The 27424-nt window shown below is 33.6% G+C and overlaps 1 protein-coding gene across 1 annotated transcript; it reads right to left on the bottom strand.

Annotated features, from left to right (window-relative positions):
• Positions 1-1729: 1729 nt before the first annotated feature.
• On the bottom strand, positions 1730-26502 carry LOC110110907 (protein NRT1/ PTR FAMILY 5.1). Its single transcript, XM_020842568.2, has 4 exons — positions 26293-26502; positions 26092-26138; positions 24578-25140; positions 1730-2773 (listed from the first exon to the last, which is right to left on the bottom strand). The coding sequence occupies exons 1-4, from the start codon at positions 26396-26398 to the stop codon at positions 1885-1887; spliced, it is 1605 nt and encodes a 534-aa protein (XP_020698227.2). The 5' UTR covers positions 26399-26502; the 3' UTR covers positions 1730-1884.
• Positions 26503-27424: the final 922 nt, after the last annotated feature.

Here is a 27424-nt window from a genome sequence, read left to right as displayed (position 1 = left end):
CCTAACGAACTTTCTAGTGCTATCAGAGCACTTTCATAACAAAGTTCTTGGAGAAGGTTCCAAGGTCAAATTCCATAAGATGGAATGTCAAGTGGCATATGATGTAAATATTTGAAGGCTTTAGAGCCTTTGGAAAAATATTTAGTTTCTAGGCATATAGATCTCAGATTGAGCTCAAATTTAGAGGGTTGAACCTAGGGACATACCAAATCAATATGTAATTCATAGATCATGAATCAGAGGTCATTTAAGTGGGTTTTGAAATGATTGAAAATTCCCTCAAAAAGGCTTTCATGACATAAGCCTTTAACTTGGAATTTTGGTCTAAATTTTTGAATTTGAATTGGGTTTTGGATTTGAATGATTGAATTTGATTTATCTAAATCAATTATAATTAATTGAATGATTATTAATGATTGGGTAGAATTTATGTTTGAAAGGAGGCTTGATTGACTTAAATCTGGGTTGATTGAAGTTTAAAAGATTGAAGTATGGATTGATTTTGAATTGATTGAAGTCTGAAAGATTGAAGTCTGGATTGAAAGTATTGATTTGAAGTTGGATTTGGAGTTTGGATTTGAAGTATGAGCTGAGGTATGGGTTTAAGATTATAGTTTGGGATTTTGAATTAACATTTAGATTGAGATTGAATTAAAGTCTAAATTGAATCCTGGATTGAAGTCTAGATGATTAACACCTAGATGCTTGTCAAACATTAGGTCAATGGGTAGAAATTTGGATGGGTCCCTGTGACCTCATATAAAAATGAGGTCAATATAGTGGTTTGATGAAACTTCAAGATTCTTTAAGCATTTGAGCTCTTGGAATCTTAGATAAAGGGCTCTCTCTCAAGTTGAGAGTTAGGGCCTATTAATAAATTTTGAGTGTCATGCCTCATAAATAAAGCCAAAATTCACAATATTCTACCGGATGACCCATAGTACGTGATTTCTTTACTCATTGAATATTCTTCTAGCATTAAAGGATATTATTGATATAGAAATTAAGAAATATTGGGCTCATCAAATTAATCACACCAAGATGTTCAATTTGATTATAAACATGCAATATTCCAAGATGATTTTATCCTCCAAGAAATATTCCAAAATTTGTAATTGTACTTTTAAGTACTTAATATGGGCATATCTGGACTTAGATCGGATGACTTTTGATGCCAATTAATTCGTCTCGTTGAATCATTCAATTCGACTATAAGCTTGCTAACATTACAACTTAAATGATCATGAATAATTTAATTTAATTTTTTTAACTCAAGTATGCATTTAAATTCCTGCTCGTTCAAGTGACCGTTTGATGACAGATCAGTAATAATGCATGATGTTATTATAAAGGAAAAGCTGAGGAAGATTATTAAATATAAGAAGAAAATAAAAATGCTTTAGAAAAATAAAGGTTAAACTAAAATGGCTTGACGTATGTCTTGTATATCGGATATTTTGACAGCTGCAACATTAACATATTATACGATTACTTAAAAATTGATAAATTTTGGTCAAATATGAAGTATGATGTGTCAAGTATATTCATGAGCTCCTAATGAACTTCTTATTGAGCTTCATATCGGACATGTTCAAGAGCTTGCATCGGATACTTAATAAAACTTTCAAACTTGTTTGATTGCTTAATTAAACAATCAACAACGAACTTTTATCGAGCCCAATCTTGAGTGGTTTGTCAGACGTGAAGTTTGTTTACAACCCTATCAACATAATAATAAAACTTATATTTATTTGATTATAGAAAAACATTAATCCATTTAATTAGTGTTCATCAATTACTTAAATCATTTAAACCACAGCACAAGCACACTCCCTTGAAGACTTGTTATAACCACACGAGCAGAAAATGTTCACACGTTTACATCTACAGTGCCGCCCCGCCAACGGCCACCGAGCTCTCATCGCCTCCTCTGCTCTCCATCTTCCCTTCATCAGGCATCGCCTCTTCCTGCTTATAATCATACCTTGCAGCCAGCCACACAAAAGCAGCGAAGTTTAGCGCCGTTAACCCCAGCAAAAACGCATAGTAATAATCCAAATGCGAATCATTCAAATTATTACCTATCCAACTCTTCCCACGCCCCTTCGATCTCCTTTTCGTCAACTCATCCACAACGGTCACCAAAAAACTATTTAAAAAATTCCCCACTCCAATCCCACTGGTAAAAAAAGTAGTGCCCAGGCTCTTCATGTCCTCCGGCGATTGGTCATAGAAGAATTCCAGCAATCCAATACCGTTGAAAACGTCGCCTACGCCGAGAAGAACGTACTGAGGCAAAAGCCAGAGGATGCTCATTGGTATGACGGCGTTTGGTGAGGTAATGTGATGGGTTTTGATAACCCGCATGCGATGGAGTTCGACGGAATATGCGACGGCGGTAACAGGAATGTGGGAGGCGAAGCCGAGGCCGATGCGTTGGAGGAGGGTTATGCCACGCGGGCAGCCGGTGCGGCGGCGCATAAAAGGGACGAAGTAACGGTCATATATAGGGGTGGATAGGAGCAGGGAGATGGTGACGAAGCTGCCGAGAGAGGCGGCGGGGATGCGGAAGCCGTCGCCGAGTGAGCGGTTGAGCGAAGTACCCTGTTTGACGAAGAGGGTGTTGACTTGGGCGAAGACTGTGCAGGGAATGAGAGTGGTTAGCCAGATGATGGCCATGCCGAGGACTAACTTTGTCTCTTCCACTTGGGTCACCGTGCAGGGATTTACCAGCAGGCGATCGCCGCTTTTGAGTGCAGCTTTGTCGAGAAACCTGTAATTACATTAATTATTTTTAATATTTTGTGGAAATCAAAGCCTATGAACTGATATATTTTAATACTTCTACGTATAGGTTAATATATTAGAAGTTGCAAATTAAATATCCGATTACATAATAATGGCTTTCTTCCTGAAATCTGAATAAAAAATCATACTTCTTTCTTGTTAAAATAAATGAATATCTTATGTTCAAATATTAAAAGGTTAATGCGTTCAAGTGATAGAATCACCTTAATAGAAACAAATCTTTTTGGAACTCTAATAGAATTTTTTTTTATTTTTATTTTTTTGTTTTTTTTTGTTTTTGGGTATAGATCTCCTTCTTCACTGATTTTAATGGATGCGTACAAATCAAGCATCTAGTTCATGAGCAAAAATCATCAATATAAACTCGAGTTAGACTCGAGCTCAAGCTCCCCCATCTAGACTCAAAGGAGGAAATCAAAGTGGGAGTCTCTGAATTAGCTCACTTGGATCAGTGTGAATAAGTATCTAACAATAAGAAAAGAAAAGGAGAGGGATATAAAAGAGATCACATGCAATAATATTTCAATTTATGCCCACTAGAGCATGTATGAGCTCTTTTGATTATAATGAAATTTAAAAAAGAAGTAGAACCCATGATCTAAACAAAAAGAAATGAACCTTTAATACAATCCTCCTCTTTTATATGTTGATCAAGATAGTACTATAAATATGCCTCTAGTACCCAACATGCCGGTAAGGATTCAAAAGTCATAGAAAACATGATGGTTGCATAATAGTAGGGGCAGAACCCTTATGTCCAAGGGGGGGCAATTGCCCCCACCGCCTAAAATTAATTTTTTTAAATGATTTTTTAAATAATTTGTTCATAAATCTATGTTTTAGTCTTTATTATAAGGGTTTTAAGGCAATTGCCCCCCTAAAAGTTTTAAAATATTATGGTCTTTAGGCAATTGCCCCCCTAAAAGTTTTAAAATATTATGGTCTTTAGGCAATTGCCCCCCTAAAAGTTTTGAAATATTATGGTTAATTAAACACATTAGGTATAGGTGTTATTGTCAGGGAATGATGAATATTATACAAAGAGAAATAGTAAATCAAAATTTGTTCCGGGGTCGCTGCCCCCGGAAACCCCTGTAGGGGCGCTGCCCCTTGACCCTGCAACCTGACCAGGCAGGTCGAACCCCACTAGGGGGCGCTGCCTCCTTGGACCCCCAACATATCTGTCAACAGTTACTTATAAGTTTGCCCCCCCCCCCCCCCCCCCCCCCCCCGACAAACAAGAGCGGCGCGCGTTGATTCATGCCACCCCCCCTGAAAATAATAGGTAGTTCCGCCTCTGCATAATAGGTGTTATCACATCATGACATCATGGGTGATTCAATGTCTTATCATGTCACAATCCTTTGAATGTATAGCTAATTCTAAAAGTTCATTTATACCCTTTAGCATATCACATATCCATCCATATCACTTTTTGAGACTTAGGCTTCATTTGAGAAAACTTTCTTACTACTTTTTAAAGCAGTTTATATACCAAAATTTGTTGAATGATAATTTTTTTTAATAAAAAGTCATTTTAGAAAGCAGTAAAAAATGATCTTTGTTAAAGAACTTCTTCTTTGGAGCCACAGAGATTCCAGACAGACGCTTATAATTACTAAAAAAGATTCTTTTTTGGAGCAACCTTGTGAATCCCCTCACAACTTCTCCCTCACAAAATCTCCCTCTCTTCTCTCACTAAGCCCTCATCTCCATCAAGCACCCTCTCAAGAAGATAGAGCAACAAAAGATATCTAACAAGAGTGTTAGAAATTCTTAAAAAGAGGGCTTAAAAAAATTCTAATTTCCAAGCCATCCGTCTTTTGTTCATACAGTATGATAGACATATCGTATGATACGATCAGTTCAATTCAAAGTCATCTAGCAAGATTGTTCAAACAAACTATTCGACTTTTATAAGACATCGCACAATATGATCAATAATTGAACGATACAATATGAAAAAATTCCTTATGTTCATTTGGGATGATCCTTGGGACGTCCAACTTCGTATACAGGTGATCCTCCAGCACTGTAGACATCGTACGGTACGATCAGTACAAAAATCATGGATTTTATTTGGCATGTTCCAAGGGACGACCAATTTCATACACAAGCAATTGTATCGTACGAACTATTTCATACAGTACGATTAATCACAATAATTTCCCATGATTTAATTGCTTGATATTAGGAGATTAATTAAGAAAAATTTTAATTAGGTCGTACAGTACGATCCAAATCATATTGTATGATAAGTACATAATTAGAATCTTTCTTAACTTTGGAAGCTAGGGTTTTACAAAGCACAATAAATCATACGGTATGAATTACAAGCATACAATATGATACACATATCGTAAAGTACAAAGAAAAATCGTACAATATGAATTACTTAAAAAATAGACTCTCTCAAAAAAGTATTTTTATCTCCCCCTCTATGTGTGCAAAGTTGCTTAGCAAAGATATCCACCCAAATATATGATATGACTCAAGAAAGGAAAATTTTATATAATAAATTAAAAATTAAATACTATAACCCTAGTCTACCCAGTCTTGAGCTAATCAGAATTGCATGTGACTGGAGGATTGAATTCCCAAAATGTTAGAACACACATAACAAAATACAATATCACAGAAATAACATAAAGCAATATCAGACAGAATAATTTTTTTTATCATCAAAACACAAACATGGTACTTAGATCAGATCAGTAATATATATTATTTCCATGGCACGTGTAGACATTTCTTTAGATCCCCTAAAGTATTAAGTTATTGCTTATTGGCCAAGACCTATTACCATAACTGAAGTATAGAGTTTTTTTTGGCTTGGCTCGTTATTATAAGAAATTTGTGAAATGATACTAACATATTTTTGCACCTATGATGAGACCAACAAAGAAGTCAAAGCTTTCATCTGGATACCTGACTATTAGGCGAGCTTTCATAGGCTGAAGGATTATATGAAATCTAATACAATTTTGATTATCCCATAAGGTACAAAGGGATTTCAAGAATTTAATGATAGTTCACTGAAGGGATTAAGATGAGTTCTGATGCATCATGAGAATTTCATAATATATGCTTCCAATAAATTGAAGTTGCAAAAGAGAAATTATCCAACATATAATTTAGAGCTTGTCGCTGTTGTATTTTCTCTGATGATCTGGAGGCATTACTTGTACAGAGTTAGGTTTGAGATTTTTACTTAATACTATAGTCTAAAGTACTTTTTTAAACAAAAGGGTTTGAATCTAAGATAAAGAAGGTTGCTAAAGCTAATTATGAATTATGATATAACTATTCAGTATCAGTTCGATAAAAAAAATATAGTGGCAGATGCTTAAAATAGGAAGTCAACTGGGATGTCGAGCCTTCTACTCACTTCCCATGACTATTTTTATTCAGGATGTGAAAAAGTTAAAATTGGAAATGGTTACCTCTATCGATCAATATTCAAGTTTCTTATCTCAGATAATTATTCAACCATTCTACAAAAAGAATCCAGGGATCCTAGAGATAGATATAAAATATTTTAAGTTGTTTATCAAATCAATGGGATCATCTTCTATAAGGATAGCCTATGCGTTTCAAGTTTTAAAGATTTTAGGTGAGAAATTCTACATGAAAAACCTTACTCAGGTTACATTGTACATTTGGAGAGAAGTAAGATGTAAAGTTATTTGAAAGATATATTTTGGTTTCTTAGATTGAAATATAATTTGGAAGTTTTGCAGCTAAATGTGAAACCTATTAGCTAGTGAAAGCATAAAATCAGTAATCGGGAGGTCTTTAGCAACTATTATCTATTCCAAAGTGAAAATTAAAAGAAGTAACAATGGATTTCGCTACGGAATTTCCTAGATCCAAGCAAGGGAAAGATGCCATCTAGGTTGTACTAGATCATTTGATGAAGTCTACACACTTTATTTAGATTGGACAAGCTGATTCAAATGACAAATTAGCATAAGTCTATATAGGACATATTAACTGATTGCATAGAGTAGTAAGGGTAATAATTTTTAATAGAGATGATAGATTTATCTCTAGGATGTAGAGAGGCATTTAACAAGGTCTAAGCACTAAACTACAATTAAGTACAACTTTCATCAACAGATTAATAGATAGTCTAAGAGTATTATTCAAGCTAAGAGTATTATTCAAGCATTGGAAGATATTCTAAGATTATATGATATGAACTTCAACGAGAGATACATGGGAGAATCATATTCATCTTATCAGGTTTGTCTATAATTGTTGCGTCCTGGAGTATTCACGGCGATAGAGAAATATATAGTTTAACGGCTTAGCATTGTACGAAGATCCATCACACAATCAGATAAGAGAGAGGGTGAAGCGTTCATAAGAGACACCAGAGTTTTAACGTGGAAAACACCTAAAAAGGGGGAAAAACCATGGGACCTGGCCCAGTTTGAACGAATCCACTAGTACTTGCAGTCGATTATAAATGAGGCCCTTCCTTGGGAGAAGGCCTTGGCTTGATGACAAAAATATACATCATATAGAGCGCATTACATGGTGGGAGTTACAATATAAACATATTTGTTTGGTCGACACAACCATAGTCGGCAGGATGGAGACCAGAAAGACCGCTGTCTGGTGATGGAGATTGGAAGGACCGTAGTTCGCAGGAGACCAAGGTCAGAAAGATCGTTGAATAGTGATGGAGGTCGGATGGACCATAGTAGGTGACGAAGGTTAGAAGGACCGTAGTCGGCAAGAGACTAAGTTTAGAAAGATCGTTGTCTGGTGATGGAGGTCGGTAGAATTCTGGGAGAACTCTGGGCATCAAGTGGTGGCCTGGTGGAGCCCAAGGTCTCAAGTAGTGGTCCAGCGGAAGTCCGGGTCTCAGGTGGTGTCCTGGTGGAGCACAAGGTTTCAAGTGATGGTTCGGTGGAAGTTCGAGCCTTAGGTGGTATCCTGGTGGAGAACAGGGCGACAGGCGGTGGTCCAACGGAGCAACGGCGTTAGGCGGTGTTCCAGCATAGCACAGGGCGTCAGGCGGTGGTCCGGCGGAGTGCAGGGCATCAGGCGGTGGTCCGGCGGAGCACAGGGCGTCAGGTGGTGGTCTGGAAGAGCAACAACGTCAGGCGGTGGTCCGACAGAAGTCCAACGGTGGTGGACCAGTGGTGGTTCGATGGAACTCTGGCGGTGGTCAGCCAAAAATTCGACGGTGGTCGAGGAGGCAAGGAAGCAAGAGCGATCTACGATCTCTCTCTTTTTCCCTTAGGCTTAGGCCTCCTTTTTCAAGAGGAGAGGGAGCTCTATTTATAGATTTTAGGAATGGCATGACCCATAAATAGGTGAGAGATCAAGGGTAAATGGGGAGTGATTGAATGGACAGCCGATGTGGAATCCCTTGATCATGAACCATTTGATGGACATTTGAATGTCTTAGTGATGTCGGAATTCAATAATCTTGGGCTCGTTGGATTCGTCTTGTCGAGCCGCTCGATTTGAGTATAAGCTTGTTATGTTTGGAAACCGTTTGGTAATCAAAATTGTGGTTTGAACTTTCCAAGAACGCTTCGGGTCCTTGATTTGGACTGATTCGGGCTTGGATTGAGTCGAATTTGGTGTCGTTGGGTTTGTATTTTCAAGATGCTTAGTTTTACTATAAGTTTACTGAAATCAGAGTTCAGATGATTCCAATTTTAATGTTGGAAGTTTCCAACTTGATTTTGCCTCGAGATTTGTGCCCGATCAAGATAATTTTTTGATGACGTATCAATAATAATAGTTTTTAGTCAAGTATATGCATGTCCCTTTATGATGAACTATATGGCAGGAAGTGTAGAGCCTGCTATCTTAAACAAAAATGGGAGAAAGCTATTTAATTGGGTCAACCTTAGTAAATGATGCCATTGAAAATATTCAATTAATCAGATATAGATTAAAAGTGATGGAAGACAAGAAAAAACAATATTAAGATACAAAACATCGAGCAATGAAAATTCATGTTGAAGATTTTGTATATGTGAAAATCTGGCTGATGAAAGGAATCAACATATTTGGAATGGAAGGGAAGCTGAGTTTACGTTATGTTAAACTATTTGAAATTTTCAGAAAGCCTGCCTATAGATTTCTATTGTTCGAGTATATGTATAATATTCACAACATAGTCCATGTGTAAACTCTAATAAAATATGTTTCTGATTCCAAAAATAGAGTATTTGAAGATGAAGTTAAGGCACATAGAAATTCGAGTTATTAAATTGAACTATAAAATATTTTAGGACAACATGTGAGAAGACTAAGGATTAAGCATATTTCAATGGTTAAGGTACAATGGAAGCATAAAATTAAAAGAAAAGCTACTTGAGAGAAGGAATATGAGATTATACAGTATATCATAGTCTGTTTTTTCCTAATCTAAGCTTTAAAATATCGAGGATGACTTTTTTTGAGAAAATGAGGTACGTAATACCCATTAATGCAATGTGTAGTTACATACACTAATGCACCAAGCTTTCGTACGTGTTCATTCTTTTTAAAATTACTTCGATCATTTTAGTGGCGCCGATGTCTGGAATGCAATGATGTTAGGCCAATATTTTATTTATATATCATTTTCCACATAAAATCTACTTTGCCGAAATCATTTCTCCCCATTAAGTTGCCACCTAGGGAAAAAAGACAGTTTTGGATGAGTCTGGTCTATTTTATATTATGGGCTAATTAGGATAGTTATCTAGATTGAGATAGGTTATATTCTATCTATCTTAATTTTCAAAAATATTGAAGCTTTACTAATTTAAATAATTAATTTTTATTGTAAAAATAGGGAGTCGATTAAACTTTCACTACATACCCTCTTGTTTATTATAGATACAAGCATTCTAAATATTTTAGAATATTCTTGAAAAATTTCCATTAGGTAAATTAAAAGTTTTATATTTTTAATAATTAAAAAAAAATTATAACCCTAGAAAATAATGTTGTAGTACATTTAAGACTTTGAAATAATGTTATGAATAATCTCTAATAATCTAATGAATTTTTACTCATTATTTAATCTATTGACTACCAATGAAGCATTATGCAAATTTCTGAACTTGATTATTTATGTCTCTATTATAATACAATTATATTTGTACTTATTTGCTTGAAATGATTGATTTTATGGAGCTCTGATATTGGAGGAAGCTTTCTTATATTAGAAATTCACTATCATTAATTCAAAATAGTTTGCCTACTGGTATCCTATCTTTCTTTTACATTGGTTACACATGATAGAATCCAAACCTTGTTTTCATTAGGTAGGATATACATTATAGCATAATTAGACAATACTAGCACTTTTGCATTATAGCATAACACTTTCTAGTGGGATCAATACTCTCTTATATCACTCTTATTACTTGATCAACATGTGCAATTGTATTATTTTGTGGGCATTTACATCAAAAAAAATATAAACTTATTTCATGCACATCTGACTATTCTGTGCACCATCAAACATGCTGCCCAACACCCACCATCAAACTTTTGGCACTGTTGTTAGGGAAGTAACATACTATCATGTAATTTTTTCTACATTGTTGAAAGAGCTACATATTTAATCCCACTTGTATCTTGTATCTTATTCGTGTGACCAAATAAAAAAAAAAAAGACTTTTTTACTTAGTTTGCAAGTTTAATTTAAATTATTTTTTTCATTCTTGTGTGATTGGTGTAAGTATAGTTGATCTAATAAGGAGCCCTTGTTTGATTTAGAGATCAAGAAGAACCTTACAAAAAATAGAAAATCTAAAAATATGCAAGGATCATGAATGATTGAATGAAATTTAGATCAAGATCATCTTAGACCTCTTGAGGAGTATGTTAATTATGTAGTAGATAGAATTTATTATAGTATAAACCAACATACAATCTAAGCTAATAACTTTGAGCTTAAACCTATAATTTTTCAGATGATTCAAAATTCCTTGTTTGGGGGAACTTCTATTGAGGATTTCAATCTACATTTAACTAGTATCTTAGAAATTCATCTTACATTCAAGTATAATGGTGTCAATGATGATGCTATTAGATTTTATTTGTTTTTATTTTTGCTAAAGAACAAAGTTAAAATGTGATTGAATTTCTTACCCTAGGCTCTATAACCACTTGAAATGAGTTGGCACTTAAATTTCTAGCTAACTATTTCCACTTTCTAACACTTCCAAGCTTAGGAACTGTTTAAAATCTTTTTTCTCAATTTGAAGGAGAGTCAATTTATGAGAGTTAGGAAAGATTAAAGGAGATGCTTAGAAAGTGCCCTCATCATGCTTTATGAGATTGGTTGGTGATTCATTTCTTTTATAATGGGCTTGTAGGATCCCTTAGATCCATTATTGATATTATATTTAAAGGTTCTTTTATGCCAAAACATTTTGAAGAGGTTTATGCCTTAATAGAAGAGTTGTCAATACATAATTTTTAGTGGCCTTCTAATAGAGTAAATCATAAGAAAGTAGCCAGTGTCTATGAGTCATATGATTTATCAAATTTGACAACTCACGTATCAGTCGTGTCTATGAAGTAGGATAATCTTGGAGTGAGTTTAGGATTTGAATCAGCTATGCAATTGGATGAGCATGATTTGAATATTATTTATAATAATAGTGCTCAAGGGATTTTAAATGTGAATTTGATTAGAAGATAAAATAATTCCTACTCTAACACATAGAATCCAGGTTGGAAGAAGTTCCCTGAAAAATCCCTATAGTTTTAACTGAGGAATGCAATGTTATTATTCAAAAGAAGCTCCCTGAAAAATTAAAGGATCCTGGTAGTTCCACAATACACATGATTATAGGTGATAGATTTTGTGGGAGAGTCTAATGTGGTTTAGGATCTAGCATCAATCTGATGCCTTTCTTTATTTTCAATAAATTAGGTTTAGGAGAGGTTCAACCCACCATTGTCACCCTTCAGCTTGTTGAAAGATCATTTACATATCGTAACAAGATGGTAGAAGGTGTTCTTGTTAAGGTATATAAGTATATCTTCCCTATATATTACATTGTACTAGATATGAAAGAGGATAGGGAGATACCCATAATCATAGAGAGGCTTTTCTTAACAACTAGTAATGCTAAGATTTAAGTTCATAAAGGGGAATTGTTTATGAGAGTGCAAAATCAATAAGCTATTAATATGCTAAATTTTATGAAATCCCCAAATGAAAAGAAAAAAAAAGGTTATTTTAGGGTTGATTTGAAATTAACTATTGTTGAGAGTTTTAAGGAAGAACTGATAATTTAAGAGGCATTGGATGAATCTCTGGAGGAAATTTGTAAGGGTTTAAAAGAATATGTTCAATTTGTTGGACACACTTCTCGAATGTTTAGAGAGAGATATGAAGTCTTGGATACTTCATCTTTGGGTAGATCTTAAGATCATCTGTAGAGGAAGCACACATTTTAGAGCTAAAGCCCTTCTTAACCATCTTAAGTATGCTTATTTTGGTGGTGATTCAACTTTGTATGTCATAATCTCAACATGTTTGAAAAAAGAACTGGCAGGCAAGTTTGTTAGGGTTTTAGGAGAGTATAAGAAATATTTTAGATGGACTGTTACTATCATTAAAAGAATTAACCCCTCAAATTGTGTGCATAGGATTTTAATAGAGAAGAACTCTTTATTAGAAGCTGACCCTCCAAAAAGACTAAACCCATCTATGAAAAAAGTTGTTAAAAAATACTTAAATATTTTGATGTAGATATTAAGTAGTATATCTCTGATAGTGCTTAGGTAAGTCCTATTTATTGTGTTCCTAAGAACAGTAGTTTAGTTGTAATATCTAATGAACATAATGAGCTTATTCCCACTAAGACATTCACATATTGAAGAATTTATATAAACTATAGAAAGTTGAACAAAGTCACTAAAAAGAATATTTTCCCTTACCTTTTCTTGATAAGATGCCATATAGGTTGGTAGGACACTCTTTCTACTATTTTCTAAGTGGATATTTAGAGTACGAATAGATTCCTATATCACCTGAGGGCCAGGACAAAACCACCTTCACCAATCCCTATGAGACATTTGCCTTTAAATGAATGTCTTTTGGCCTATGCAATGTTCTTGCTACTTTTCAAATATATATATATATATATATATATATAATGTCCCATTTTTTAGATTTAATTGAGCAATTTATTGAAATATTTATGGATGACTTTTTTATTTTTTAGGCTACTTTTGATTCTTGTCTTGATCATTTAACCACCATACTTATAAGATGAATGAAAACAAATTTACAGTTAAATTATGAAAAGTGTCAATTTATGGTAACAGAAGGGATTATTCTATGACATAAGATTTCAAAGATAGGATTAAAGGTGGACAAGGTCAAGGTTCATGTTATAGAAAATTTGACACCTTCCACTCCTATTAAAGCTATTGGAAGTTTTCTTGGACATGTAGGAATTTATAGAAGATTTCTAAAGGGCAATTCTGAAAAATCTCTTATTTATTATGTCATTTATTAGAAAAAGAGGTTCCTTTTATGTTTGACACTACATGTCTTAATGTTTTTAAAACTTTGCAATAGAATTTAATCATTGCACTTATTATTACACCGAATTGGTCTTTGTCTTTTATAGTTATGTGTGATGCAAGTGATTTTGTTGTAGGTGTTGTTCTTGGCTAAAAGCAATATAAAATTTTCATGATAGTTTCATGTTATTAGAACTTTGAATATTGTATAACGCAATTATATAACTATTAAAAAAGAACTTCAAGCTACTGTCATTGCTTTTGTTAAATTTTGATCTTACTTGATTGGAACAAAAGTTATAGTGTATACTAACCATTATGCTATCAAATTTTAAAGAAAAGAAAGGATACCAAATCTAGATTAGTTAGGTGTATACTTTTATTACAAGAATTTGATTTAAAAATCTTGGATAGAAAAAATATTGAAAATTAGATTGTTGATCATATTTCAAGACTTATATTTAAAGAATATTCATCTATCGAAAATGATATTAATGAAGTTTTTTTAATGAGCAACTATTTACTTTGCATTTAAGTACATTATCTTGGTATGCTGATCTTATAAATTTCATTATTAGGGGCGTGAATCCATTTGTTTTACCTTTTACTCAAAAAGATGGCAAATATTACTTTTAGGATGAGTCATACTTAAAATTTGTAATGATCAAATCATTAGAAGACATTACAGGAAAACAACCAAATACCGACGGATAGGTATCCGCCGGAAATAAAGTGGCTGAACCGGCAGAATAAATGTCGATAATGTAACAGTAGTTTTTCTGAAGGAAATGCCGTCGTTAAATTAACGGCGTATTTTTGGTGTGTTCTTTTGTGGGTTCTTAAAGAATTGCGACGGTAATTCCACCGTTAATTACCGGCGGGTAATTCCACCAATTCATACCGGTGGAATTACCGTCATAATTTACGCCAGCGTATTTAAAATCAATGGAACATTACTGACGCATTATACGTCGGCAACCATACAATCGTAATATCCGACGGTAAGGTCTTCAAAAAAGGCCCTATTTTGGTTTTTATACGGCCTTCCTCCTCATTTCTTGCCTTTACATTTCGATTACCACCACTCACGCCCAAGAGCTTCCGCTAACATGACCTGTTCCTCACCGAAGTTCTCCAACGTTCCCCGCCGCCGTTCATCGCCGACATTCGTCGCCGCCTCTCGTAAGAGAAGTCGTCGCTATTCCGTTACTGAAGGTCGCCGCACTCGCTCTCAGGCCGACTTCCGCTGCCAAACTTGCAACCTTTGCCTCTTTGGTAAGAAAAAGTTACCTTCGTATATGCTTTTCCTTTTGTTATATTTGTTCTCACTAGACATTTCTAAGAGAATGTATCTTGGTGTATGTTTTTGCTTTAGCTATTGATATTCTCACTAAGCATTTGCAAGAGAATGTATCTTGTTGTAGCCTTTTTGTTGATTAAATTCTTCTTGGTGATAATGGTAGAGAGGGAGTTGAAATAGAACCTATAATTAGAGAATGACATGATTCACATTATGGAGGCCATTTTGGAGGATATAAAACTGCTTTGAAGATTGTGTAATATGGATTTTATTGATCTACCTTATTTCAAGATGTAAATGAGTATGTTAAAAAGTATGATTGATGTCAAAAGGTAAGCAACATTATTAGAAAAAATAAAACGCCCTTAAGTTATATTTTGGAATTAGAGATGTTTGATGCATTAAGATTGGATTCCATGGGTCCATTTGTGTAGTCCTATGGATGCAAATACATTTTGATTGTTGTTAACTATATATCCAAATAGACAGAAGTGGCAACCCCTAAGTTAATTCTCAGTTAGTAGTTAAATTCTTAAAGAAATTATATTTTCTAGATTTGGAATTTCGATAATTTTAATTAGTGATGGGGGAAGTCACATCTGTAATAAAAGAGCTTAAGCAATATTAACTAAATTTCGTATCTAGTATACAATTGCAATAGTGTATCATCCCTAAACTAGTGGTTAAGCTGAAATCAATAATATAAAGATTAAAAAGACTTTGGAGAAAATTATAAGTTTAGATAGGAAAGATTGGGCAATGAAATTGGATGATGCATATGGGCTTATAAAACTTCTTTTAAAACACCAATTGAAATGTCTCCATATTGCGTAGTCTTTGGTAAAGCTTGCCACTTTCCCTTAAAAATGGAACATAAGACATTTTGGGTAGTTAAGGGCTAAATTATAATGTCATTTAATCAGAAGAAAAAAAAGCTAATTCAGTTGAATGAGTTGGAGGAATTTAAAAATGATGCTTATGAAATATTAAAATTTATAAATATAAAATAAAAAGATGGAAAGATCATAAGCTTCTTGAGAAAGAATTTATCTCAAGACAAGATGTATTATTATTTAATTCAAGATTAAAATTATTTCCAAGAAAACTTAAGTATAGGTGGTCATGAGTCTATTCATTATTACTAAGGTATTTTTCTTTGGGGTAGTAGAAATTTAGAATCAAAAGACTTCACAAATTGTAAAGAAATGATCAAAGATTAAAGCACTATTTAAGAGGAGATAGAGATCGTTTGAGAAATATAACTGATTTGGCTTATCCTCAAAAAAATTAATTAGCGTAGTCGGGTAGAAAACTAAAACCTTAGCAATGATGGGAGGAAACCTAATTATGATATGTAGTGCATATGTTTAGTTTCTTTCTAAAATTTAGTTATATCCATTTTTGCTAATTATGAATGTATTATTATTATTATTATTATTATTATTATTATTATTATTATTATTATTATTATGTTATTAATTTTTTTTATTTAAGAAAAAGTCCTTGCACTACTTAACTATTAAAATTATCCTTTCCATAGTTGTTGCACATTGATTGCTAAATTAGCCAATTTAAAAATTATATTTAAAATTTATTTATAATTAAGAAAAATACTAAGCCAAGGTGCTATATTGAATGAACAAAGGATAATAATTCTTAATTTGAAAATTATATCAATCAACTAACACTATAGGAAATTCACTGAATACTGTCCGAACTTACAACATTCATTTGAGTGCAGGATGTTTCGCTAGTTTTATGTTTTCATGTCGATTTTTACTAACGGTTTAGTCCCCGATGATGCCAAAACGAACCCTAAAAAAGAACCCCTCCCCACATTTTTCTCGTCAAAATTCACCCTCGGTCGTCGCCTGCCTGTTCTGTTCCTCCAGAGAAGCCACAACCTTCCGCCCTCGTCGGACTGACTTTGACCGTCAACCCCTTGACATAGCCGATTTTCCCTCGCCCGCCTTACCCGAAGGGGATTTTCATGAATCTCCTTAGTTATTTTTTTTAATCATTATGCTCAAACTATGCATGCCTTTTAATCTCCATGCATCTCCTTAGCCTTAAGCCCATATATTTTTACTTTAGTCATGGATGTTCTCACTAGACATTTGCAAGAGGATGTACTTCGGTGTATGCTTTTTGCTGATGATATTCTTCTTATTGATAAGACTAGAGAAGTAGTTGAAAGTAATCTTGAATCTAAAGGTTTTTGCTTGAGTAGATCTAAAATTAAATGCATGGAGTGTGATTATAGTAGTAATAGACCTAGTGAAGGGATTGTGACTTTGGGAAATCAAGTCATTAATAAGAGTACATATTTCAGATATCTTGGATCAATTGTTCAGAGTGATGTTGAAGTAGATGGGGATATTATCAGTAGAATTCAAGTTGGATGGTTAAAGTGGAGGAATACATAAGGCTTGTTGTGTGATAGAAAAGTCCCCCATGAAAGTTTGTTATGTATGTTAAACCCTTATGAACTAGCCCAAAGCTAACTAAGAGGGGGGGGGGGGGGGGGGTGAATTGTTATTTTAAAAAAAAAATTCTATCAAAACACAAACTCAAACAAACCCAAAATTCACCACAAAGAAAATAAAAGTGCGAAAATTAAATGCGAAAAAATAGTAATAAAGAACACATAAATTTATAGTGGTTCGGTCAACTTGACCTACGTTCACTCCCCGGAGGCACACTCCAAGTATTGCACTAAACTCAGTGTCTCTCCTTTTATCCCCACAGCATGGCGGAGAAGCCTGTACAAACCTCCTTTCCACCGACACCGGTGAGGCAGAGAACTCGACTCCTTTTGCTTTCTCCTGAAGCAGATAGAGAACCTGACTCCTTTCGCTTCCTTTTGAAGCAGGCAGAGAACTTCGATCAATTGCTAAAGTAGACCTCTCTCGAACCCCCAAGGAACCAAGGACGAGGATCGGAGAAGACGACTCGGATCATTGCTTGGAGCAACCTTTGTGAAATATCTCACAAACTCCTGCTCACAAGATCTTTTCTCTCTCCCCTTACTCTCCCTCTCCTCTTGGCTCTCTCAGGTCAAAACAACAGCAAAAGATACACTCTTGGATAAAATAAGAGGTCTTATATAGGAGAGCTTCAGAATAGCTCTTAATTGCAATAAACCGATAATATCATCAAAGATAATTTGAATATTGTCATGTACGATCAGTATAAATTTAACTCAATCAGCTAGGACGATTTGGGACGATAAGAAAATAATATGTTCATATCGTCCAGGACGATAGTATATCATCCTGTATGATTAGTTCAATCCGTCGAATATCGTCCAGCACATCGCCCTGAATGGATGTCTGGATGATAAAAAAATTGCTTTATCGTCTAGGATGATTAGTACAAAACTACGAATATTGTCTAAGACATCGCCCTGAATGGATGTCTGGACGATGCAAAATTGACTAGATCGTCCGGGTCAATCTCACGATCGTCCGTGATGATTTGTTCAAAACATCACATATCGTCCAGAGTATCGCCCTGAATGGAACCAGGCCGATTGTACATTATCCAGGAAGAACTAAGGTTTGTTAACTAATCATCTCGGACGATCCTACGATCGACTAGGACAATATGATCAAGCAATTAAACCTTAATTGCTTTTCTTAATTATCAGATTAATTTAGGCATAATTGTACTGCATCATCCAGGACGATGTCCAAAAATAAAAGATGCCTAAATAGATATGGCAGTTGATTCTTTCTGATTTGAGCCCATCGTCCCGAATGATTCACTTAATTGGACTACCTTAACCAAAATGCTCTAATTAGAGTTTCTATTTTTAACTAATCGTCTAGGATGATTTTTGGATCGTCCCGGACGATGTGATCAAAATAAAAAAAACTCTAATTAATCAGACATAATATTTTCCCAAGTGTATGTGTGCAATGTTACTTAGCATCAGGAGCCACATCATTTACAATTGACTCAAGAAATGGTCAAAGACACAAAACATATATTATAGGCTAACTCAATCTTGAGTTGACTCGATTTGCAATTTGATCTTGTGGACCTGAAACGTTAGTAGGCATGACAGTCGTAGAAAATCAGAAATTTTTGATATCATCATAATCATATTTCCTGAAATCAAATTCGCAACACCCCTCAAACTTAAGGGAAAATTCTATAAGATAGTGGTGAGACATGCTATGCTTTATAGTGTAGAATGTTAGCCATTAAAAAAGAAGCATAATACTAAGTTAAGTGTTGCAGATATGAGGATGCTCAGGTAGACTATAGAATGAGCATATATGTGAAAATGTTGGAGTAGCTCTAGATGAAGATAAGATTAAAGAGAGTTTCCTTAGATGGTTTGGTCAAGTAAAACAATGGCCTTCTAATGACCCGGTTAGGAGAGTAGATGTATTAGATTTAACCTATGTTAAGAAAGGCAAAGGTAGACCTAAAAAACTTGGTTAAAAAATATTAGAAATAAACTTTCTTTATTAGATCTAAAAGAGAATTTGACTCTTAATCTAACATAAGGGAGAAAAAAGATTCATGTATTTCCTACCTTGAAGCATTTATCACACCTTTAAGACTGCACCATCTTTAATAATTTATTTCACAACTATGTATGCAACATTTGCTTTAACAACCAAACGACTATCCAAGAAAAGAGATATTAAATGTATAACAAATTTTTATCGAGTCGAAAATGATTGACAGATGAATTTATGGAGGGAGTTGAGATTGTTATTCAATCCACGTGTCAAAAACCTTCGTTTAAGTCTGACAGAATGTTTAGATGTCCAAGCCAAAAGCATGAAAATAAAGCATTCATTAAGCCCGATAATGTAAAGGTTGATTTATATCATAGACAACTGCTATAGGTTTCTAACAGCTAAGCAGTGATTTAGCCGCCAAAAACTTTGATACTGGATGATAATAATTCATCACCAATTTTTTAATTATGCCACCGGTAATAATTGGTGTCTATTCAGCAATTTGGCCACTGGAAAGACCAGCGGGTTTGACTACATATACAACTGCCGGTAATGATCGGTGGTTTGCGAGCAATATTTTTGCTGGAATCTTCTAGCAATTTACTTATGATTTTGGGTCCAATAATTTTCGGCTGAAGTTGTCGAGGGAAAATCACTAGGAAAAATTACCACCATAATACATTTCCTACTCGGTATATATCGACAGTTGTTAAACCACCAAAAAACAGCCAGTAAAATTACCGAAAATTTGATGCTAATTGCTGGAAATTTCCATCGGTAATGAACGATTTTTCTATAATGTAAAGAAAGCATTGAAGTAAATATCTCATCTTGAACTTCAAATATGTTCTAAACAATCAAGCCTTGATTAATGGTATCAAGATTAAATATTTAAGTTTAGAAAAAGAGAGTGTGTAAACTAAATTATGAAAATAATTATAAACTCCATTATAAAATTAGTGAGCTTATAATAGTTCTTATATTAATTCAATTTAAATTTTCTTGATGGATGAAGGAAATAAGATTTTCAAAATCATTATCGTGGTACTCGAATATGTTTGAAAAAAAAAAACTTGCAAAAAACAAACAAATCAAAAGAAAGAAAAGAAAACAAAAATGATTACTTTATATAAAAATTGTATCAGATATAGCCATATTTCTAAAAGAACTCTAATACTTAAATCAAATTGGGGAAGGTAAACAAACTAATATATATATATATATGTATATATATATATATATGATGATGATGAGTTTAGAATGAATTTATAATTTAGCTATAGGCATAAATACTTTCAACTCTAAAATCAGTAGTCAACAATGTACTTACACTTGTAGTATAGGAGTTAAATTTGAATATTAAAAAGGATGATTTATTAGGATGATTACTTATGAATTTTTAAATTAGAATTGCAACAATTTGATCATTTCAGTTCACATCTAAATGGTAGTGTATTATATTATATTTTAATTAATTTTAAATTATCAAATTTGATTTGGGTTAATAAAGTAGGTTAATAGGTAATTACAAAAGTACTTGACAACAAGCTAGAGTTTAATATGAGGGAATTTATTAAGTGAAAATTATGTGAAATTTATTATTTTGAGATGATGTTGTATAGTAATGTCTCTACAAAAGGAGAAAAATCACAAGTGTTGAACCAGCATCCCAACGCTCAAACTATCAGCATTGCTGCATTTAGAACACCCTGATGTTAGATCATGACATTGTAGTGTTCGAGCCTCAAAAAAAAAATAGTGCCCCAACGGAACCAAGGTCACATTGCAGTGCATCATAATGTCGTAGTGCTAGAAATCTACATCACATCATCGGAGTATCGAGAACCAGTTCCAACGCATAATGCGCCGGATTAAACTCGTTGAGTTTAAATACACCGGCGCCTAATCCGTCGGTAATGGCGCCAGTTATTTTTCGCCGTAACATGCGTCGGAACACGTGAGACATTGGTTTATTCCGACGCACAGACCGGCGCAAATGACACCGGAAATAATCCGGCGTTATATGCGCCGGAAAATAAGTCGCAAATTTTTCGTCGCACCAATGCGCCGTTACATGCGCCGTCATTACCAAAGCATAATTTTTCGCCGGAAAATCTGACGGTAATCGCGTGTTTTCCCCTAGTAAATTTGAGCACCATAGCTTCAAACTTCACAATGCCACAGTATCAGATTACACATTCGGAACTACACTTATGCAATGCCACGGTGGAGCAGTTGATAAAATGCGAAGCTACGAAGAATCAACCAAACAATATACTGGTCCAGTCAATAACCACGTTAGATTAGTCTAACGTCATAGCGAAGCCTACTTAGAGGCACCGAGGCAATAGTTCATATTATAATACGACTACACCATCATGTCGAGCATCACGATGCTTGTTTTTATTTCTATACTTGATATAAATAGTTTTTCAATCTATTTGCAAAGAGATTTTGTCATCTTTAGGAGAGTTATATCATTTTTAGTAAGTTTAGTCACTCTATTGAGTAATCAGTGCTTAATTATAGTGCCACCTTAAAGTCAAGTCTAAGAGGGACTAGAAGAGAGAAAGTGAAACCAATTAAAGTGCTTAGCCTACCTTATTGTGAGAAAGCAAGCAATCAAAAGAATGTGGAGAGTAAAATTTTACTATTCATTTGTTACTTATTTACAAGTTTGTCTTTGTATTTTCTTTCTATACAACAACAACAACAACAACATCAAGCCTTTATCCCACTACGTGGGGTCGGCTACATGAATCCTTTTTCTCCATTGTGTCCTATTAAAAGCCAAATTCTCGTTTAAATCTAATAAACTTATTTCCTCTATATTTTCTTTCTATAGCAATCAATAAAATCTATTATGTTTCATTTTATTCAATGACTAGTTACACTTCTAATTTTGGGCTAATGATAGGAAGCCTTAGTAATTAATATTGTAGTCTCTTGTACTTTAATGAATTAATGGATATTTTCAATATATCTTGTACTTAACTTAATCTAAGTAATGGCCATGTGTAAAGTTAAAACATTGCGAGATATATTATATTGATGAAGGAATATTAAAATAATTAGAATTATTGAAATGAAACTCTTGCATACATAGATATCACATATTTAATGTTCTAAAGTTTATAAAGAAATTATAACTATCGGAGGGTCATAAATCTTCATTCACTTCCTTAAAAGCTCAATGGAGATCAAAGAATGCATATGCTCTGATTCACACCCAACATAAGAGACTTTAGTTAGGAAAGCTTTGAAAATTTACTATCATTAGTTCAAAACACTTTACCTAATGGTAGTGTATATTTCATGTGCATTTGTTAGAAAGGACAGAATCTAAACCAACTTTTCATGGTGTAGGCTAAACATTATAGCTCAATTAGACAATATTAGCATGTTTGCATTGTAGCAGAACACTTCCTCATGAGATTAACACTCTCTACATCACTTTTATTATTTGATTGAAATGTACATGTTATTTTGTGGGAATTTATATCAAAGAAAATATAAATATATTTCATGCATATCTAACAATTCTGCGCACCATCACACACGCTACCCATCAATTTGCATACCTCAATTTGGGGTGGTGAATAGAATTAATACATGGTGCATCTCTGCTTAAGGCTAGTTTTTTTTTTTATCTCGGAGAAAATCTCGAAGGGGTGAATGTCTTTGTTTTCTTATTAGTTTTTTGTCTTTTTCCAAAATTTTAGTTTTTTGATAAGGAATTTGTCTCCTTACATCTCCATCAGGTGTCACTAAAGTTAGAACATGTTGTTGACCTCTATTTTGTCTTTATTTTCTGGAAAATATACTAAAATATAATATTTTAGTTGTCTTAATAATATAAGAATTCAATGATTTTGAGCTCATTAGTTTTATCTTGTCAAGATGAATATAAATTTGTTAGAAATAGGATATAGATGATATTAAGGTTTCATTTAAGACATCTTTTTGAGTTCTTTCTACAATATTTTTTAGTACAAAAGAATATATATTGAAAACAACAAAAAAATATTGGTCAAAAGATGTTTCAAATAAAGCCTAAGTCGAACAAAAATTTCTAAATTCAAATATATATACTAAGACTTATGCTTGATTTAATAGATTTTTACCGACGGATGTGTATTGGGGAAATTTTTTGTTTCGTCTTCTTTAATAATTGTTCTACTTATTGCATATTATATTTTATTATTTTATTATTTTATTATAAATTCTATAATAAATATATTCAATATTTTTACATTATATAGAAATTCAAATCATATAATTTTATATAATTTAAATATATTAAAAAAATAATTCATCATTTTTTAAAGCTCATTGGAACCAAAATTGGGTCAACGTGTTCTTACCTAATCATAGCATTTTTTTTATTCCACGTTTAAAAGTGTTCGGTGGATTGGTTGACCCATCTGCTTAGTTTTTCTAGAGCTTTCGGGTGTCTAAAGTTGTTGTTTGTTGGGCGGGTTGTCCCTAATGTTAACAAGTTGGGGGGCTATGGATTTTGTTGGTTATGCTATTTGTTGACGGTCTCTGGTAGCTGGATGTTATGGTCTGTTGGCTTTGTGTTTGTGAGGGTGGATTGGTTGACAATCACTTCCCCTATCTTTATTCATGTTTTTCTCTGTTGTTGTGCTATTATGGGTTTAGATTTGAGCTGCGTTGGGGTATTAATCATGAGGGTTGCGGCCAGATTCTGAGCTCTTTTTTTTTGGACCCATGTTTTGTTCTTGGATGTTGGCAGCCAGACCTTAACTCGTGTTGATTTATCCTTTCATACTGTTTTCTGTTTTAATGGTTTTCACTTTATCATTGGTTTCATTTCCGAGTGGTTGATTTCTAAGTAGAATATTTTGGGCGTCACTAATGGCTTATATGGTGTTATCATTCTTTGGCAATATTATCTCCTGCCTAATTATACCAATGGGAGTATCTCGAATTCCTGCTTGATTTGTGAATTGAATAGTTCCCTTAGTATTAATCATTTGTTTCTTTAGTTTTGGCATTTATTTTGGCAGGTTCTCCTATGTGCTTGATCATCATTGTAGGTTCAAATTTTGGTTATGCTGGTGGAGGCTCTGCTCTATTTTTTGGAGAAAGGTTGTGCTCATCTTCCATTTCATAGTCTTTCTTTTTTGGTGCTGTCATCTTGCAGTCCTAGAATGTTGTTTGGTATCTTTGTACTTGTTAGCATAGGGGACCTTCGATTCTTAGGATTTTTTTTGAGTTTTTTTTTTTTTGTAGCTCTTCTGAGCAGTAGGCTGTTGAAGGTCCCCTCTAATGACTATGTAATATTTTCTTATTTAACGAGTAGGCTTTTTCATGGGTTTTAACTTATTAAGAAAAAATAAACACGTTTAAAGGTGTTCGGTAAAAAAAAAAAGTCTAAAGGTGTTCAGTAAAGCTTGAAATATATTGCTCTATGATTGCGGGCCAGCAATAAAGAAAACCTAGAAGAGCAATAGCTCACCTGAAAGCCGAAGTGTGGGTTAGTCTCCTCTTCCCAGCAATCAAGTAATGCCGGGGCTCCATCTCGTTCAGCTCCTTCGGATCCTCCGGTAACTCCCGCCGGCAATTCGCAAAGGCTGCAACCCAAACCCTAACCATCTCCCTCGCCGGAATCCCACTCTTCCGACACACCTTGTGCCTGTACTTAGGCGTTCCCACATAAAATATAATCAGAGAGAAAATAAGCCCTGCAGTTGGAATCGCGTAGCCTATACCCCAGCCGAGGTTCTCCTGGACGAATACAAGCCCAGTGGTAGCCATCAGGGCTCCGGTAAAGGAGCTGAAGATCCACCAGTTAAAGAAGGACACTTTCAGCTTTTTCTCTTCTCCTTCAAACTCATCGAATTGATCGGCGCCGAAGGTTGAGATGTTGGGCTTTGTGCCTCCAGCGCCTATGGCTATCATGTACAAAGCGGAGAAGAAGAATGCGATTTCAGATGGCGCTGCCTTGTTACAGATTTCGCCCTTCTCGCAGTTTGGCCGTACGGTTTTGAGCCACACGGCCAGTGTAAGCAGGATCATTCCCTTACAGCAAAAAATAAATAAATAAATAAATAGTAATAAATGTGGTAATATTTACATACCAAGTAATTTTTATATATCTACATATATTAAAATTTTAATAAATAATATTAATTTTATAAATAATATATATATATATATATTTGAGATAAGTTGTTTGAAGAGCATCATCCCACAAGAAAAATAAGTTAGGATGTCCTTTGGGTAATTTTTTATTGTTTTATTTTTAAAAAATCATAATCTTATTTTATTATAATTTATTTACTGATCTTAAAAATATTTATAACAAAAATAATTTTGTGTACTCATATCTATTAAAGCATGTTAGTTATTGTTGAATATTTTTAGAATAAGAAAAATTAAAATACTTATTAAAACTTTTAAAAATAAATTTTTTATTAAAATTATAAAATTATTTTACAAATAATTGCAAGCCACACATGAAAACAGTGATTTCTTATTAGTAATGTACGAAAAGCAGAAACTCCAATAAAGCAATAGCACTCAAATGAATCTCATCCCCATCTGATCTGAACTTCCAAACTCTCCTTGTTAAGTATTGCAATTTATTAGAGACAAAATTATATATATATATATATATATATATATATATATATATTTCTATTTCTATTTCTATTGAAAAAAATAAAAGAAAAAATAAACTTGCAAAAGCATGCGTTAATCTCAACACTTAATTTTATTTAAAAAATAAGACTCTACGGGAAAAATTCTTTTGAGAAATTCTTTGTAGAATTGCATTGAGATGAGCTCAAATAGTATCATTAGCAGATCTGTTATTGTCATAAAATTTGATGAAGTTTAAAAAAAAAAATCTCCAGCAAAGATTACGAGTTATATATATTTTTATACAAACCTATCAAATTCTTAGTAGCAGAGTTAATGGTAAGCCAACAATAATGGTTTATGGCAGAATTAGAGGAAAATATTAAGTGCCAAAGCTTCACCAAGCTGTTCATTTCTATCGGAAAAAAGTAAACTACCTGTTATACATAGAATCTAACTAAAAAAAACAATAATTGCCTTGTGATTCTTTCAGTGATTGATTATTTCGACAGAATATAAATTCGAAATCAAATGATTTTAAAATTTCACCCAACAATTAAATGAAAAAAAAAAAAATCTACTTCAACATACCTACAAGGAAAGCACATGCCCTCCATCGACCAGTTTTAGCCGCAAGCACCGGCCGACCATGGAGATCAACGGTGCCATCTTGTGTGTAGCCATTCTTTTTCTCCATTAAATGAAGAAAAAGAAGCTCAAAATAGTTATTTGTGAGGGAGAGAAAAGAGGGAAAATTTCTATCTTTGAGGATATTTTTTTAAGACAAACCACTAAGTAGTGCTCAAACCTCAAAACAAATGAAATAGTAATAAAGATTGGAATGAAAGAAAGGTGGTGTTGGGCCCTTGTCCATTATAGTTGATAGTGATTGACTAACCCGTTCATCTTTCATCTATCTCAACCACTCTTCTATTGATCTTTTTTTATCTGCATATAGTTTTAATCATAAGAATCCTATTGAAAACTTTAAATTAAAATAATTAAGATCATGTTTGGACCGGCTTTCTTACTGCTTCTTAAAACATCTTTTTAGTGCATAAATTAAAATTTTTGTATAAAAAAGCTGCTTTAAGAAGCAGTAAGAAAGTCATCCCAAATGAAGCCTAAGAAAACTTCTCAGTTAAGTCTTTCTTGCATGTGAATGATGTTACACTTGTGCATATTAAAATTAACATTCATTTTATGATCCTAAAATTTTGGCTTGGGTTGTTCATCCTATAGTGAACTTATTGATGTGCAACCTTCTATGATTTATACGCAACTAGACATTGCTTTGAAACATAGGTGAACATTACAAGATTTCATGAACCCTATTGTGCACCCAAAGCTTAAAAGAGAAATCAATGGTCTGCTTCTAATACCACTTCATCTAGATAATATTTCGTTATATTATTCTGCATTTTTTGTTGCACTTAATCTTCACGATCGTCATTCGCTTATACTTTAATAAGTTGACATAAACTTTGTTAAACATGTTAAAGCTTTTGTCAAAAAGTATTCATCATCGTAATATATTATATTGAATCTGCGTTTAATTTATCATAAAATGTAACTTTGTATATGAAATTTGGACTGATTAAAATTTTTTATATTTCCCAATGTGATTAACATTTGGGGAATTGTAAATCTTAGAGATTTGCAAGCTAACTAATTTGTAGTAGCTAAGGATCCACAATTATTGGTGCCTTCACAGTCATATGTC

This window comes from Dendrobium catenatum, unplaced genomic scaffold, assembly GCF_001605985.2.
Source record: "Dendrobium catenatum unplaced genomic scaffold, ASM160598v2 fragScaff_scaffold_1007, whole genome shotgun sequence".
Lineage (NCBI taxonomy): Eukaryota > Viridiplantae > Streptophyta > Magnoliopsida > Asparagales > Orchidaceae > Dendrobium > Dendrobium catenatum.
The sequence above is the reverse complement of the archived record's forward strand: the minus strand, read 5'-3'. Positions and strand labels throughout refer to the sequence as shown.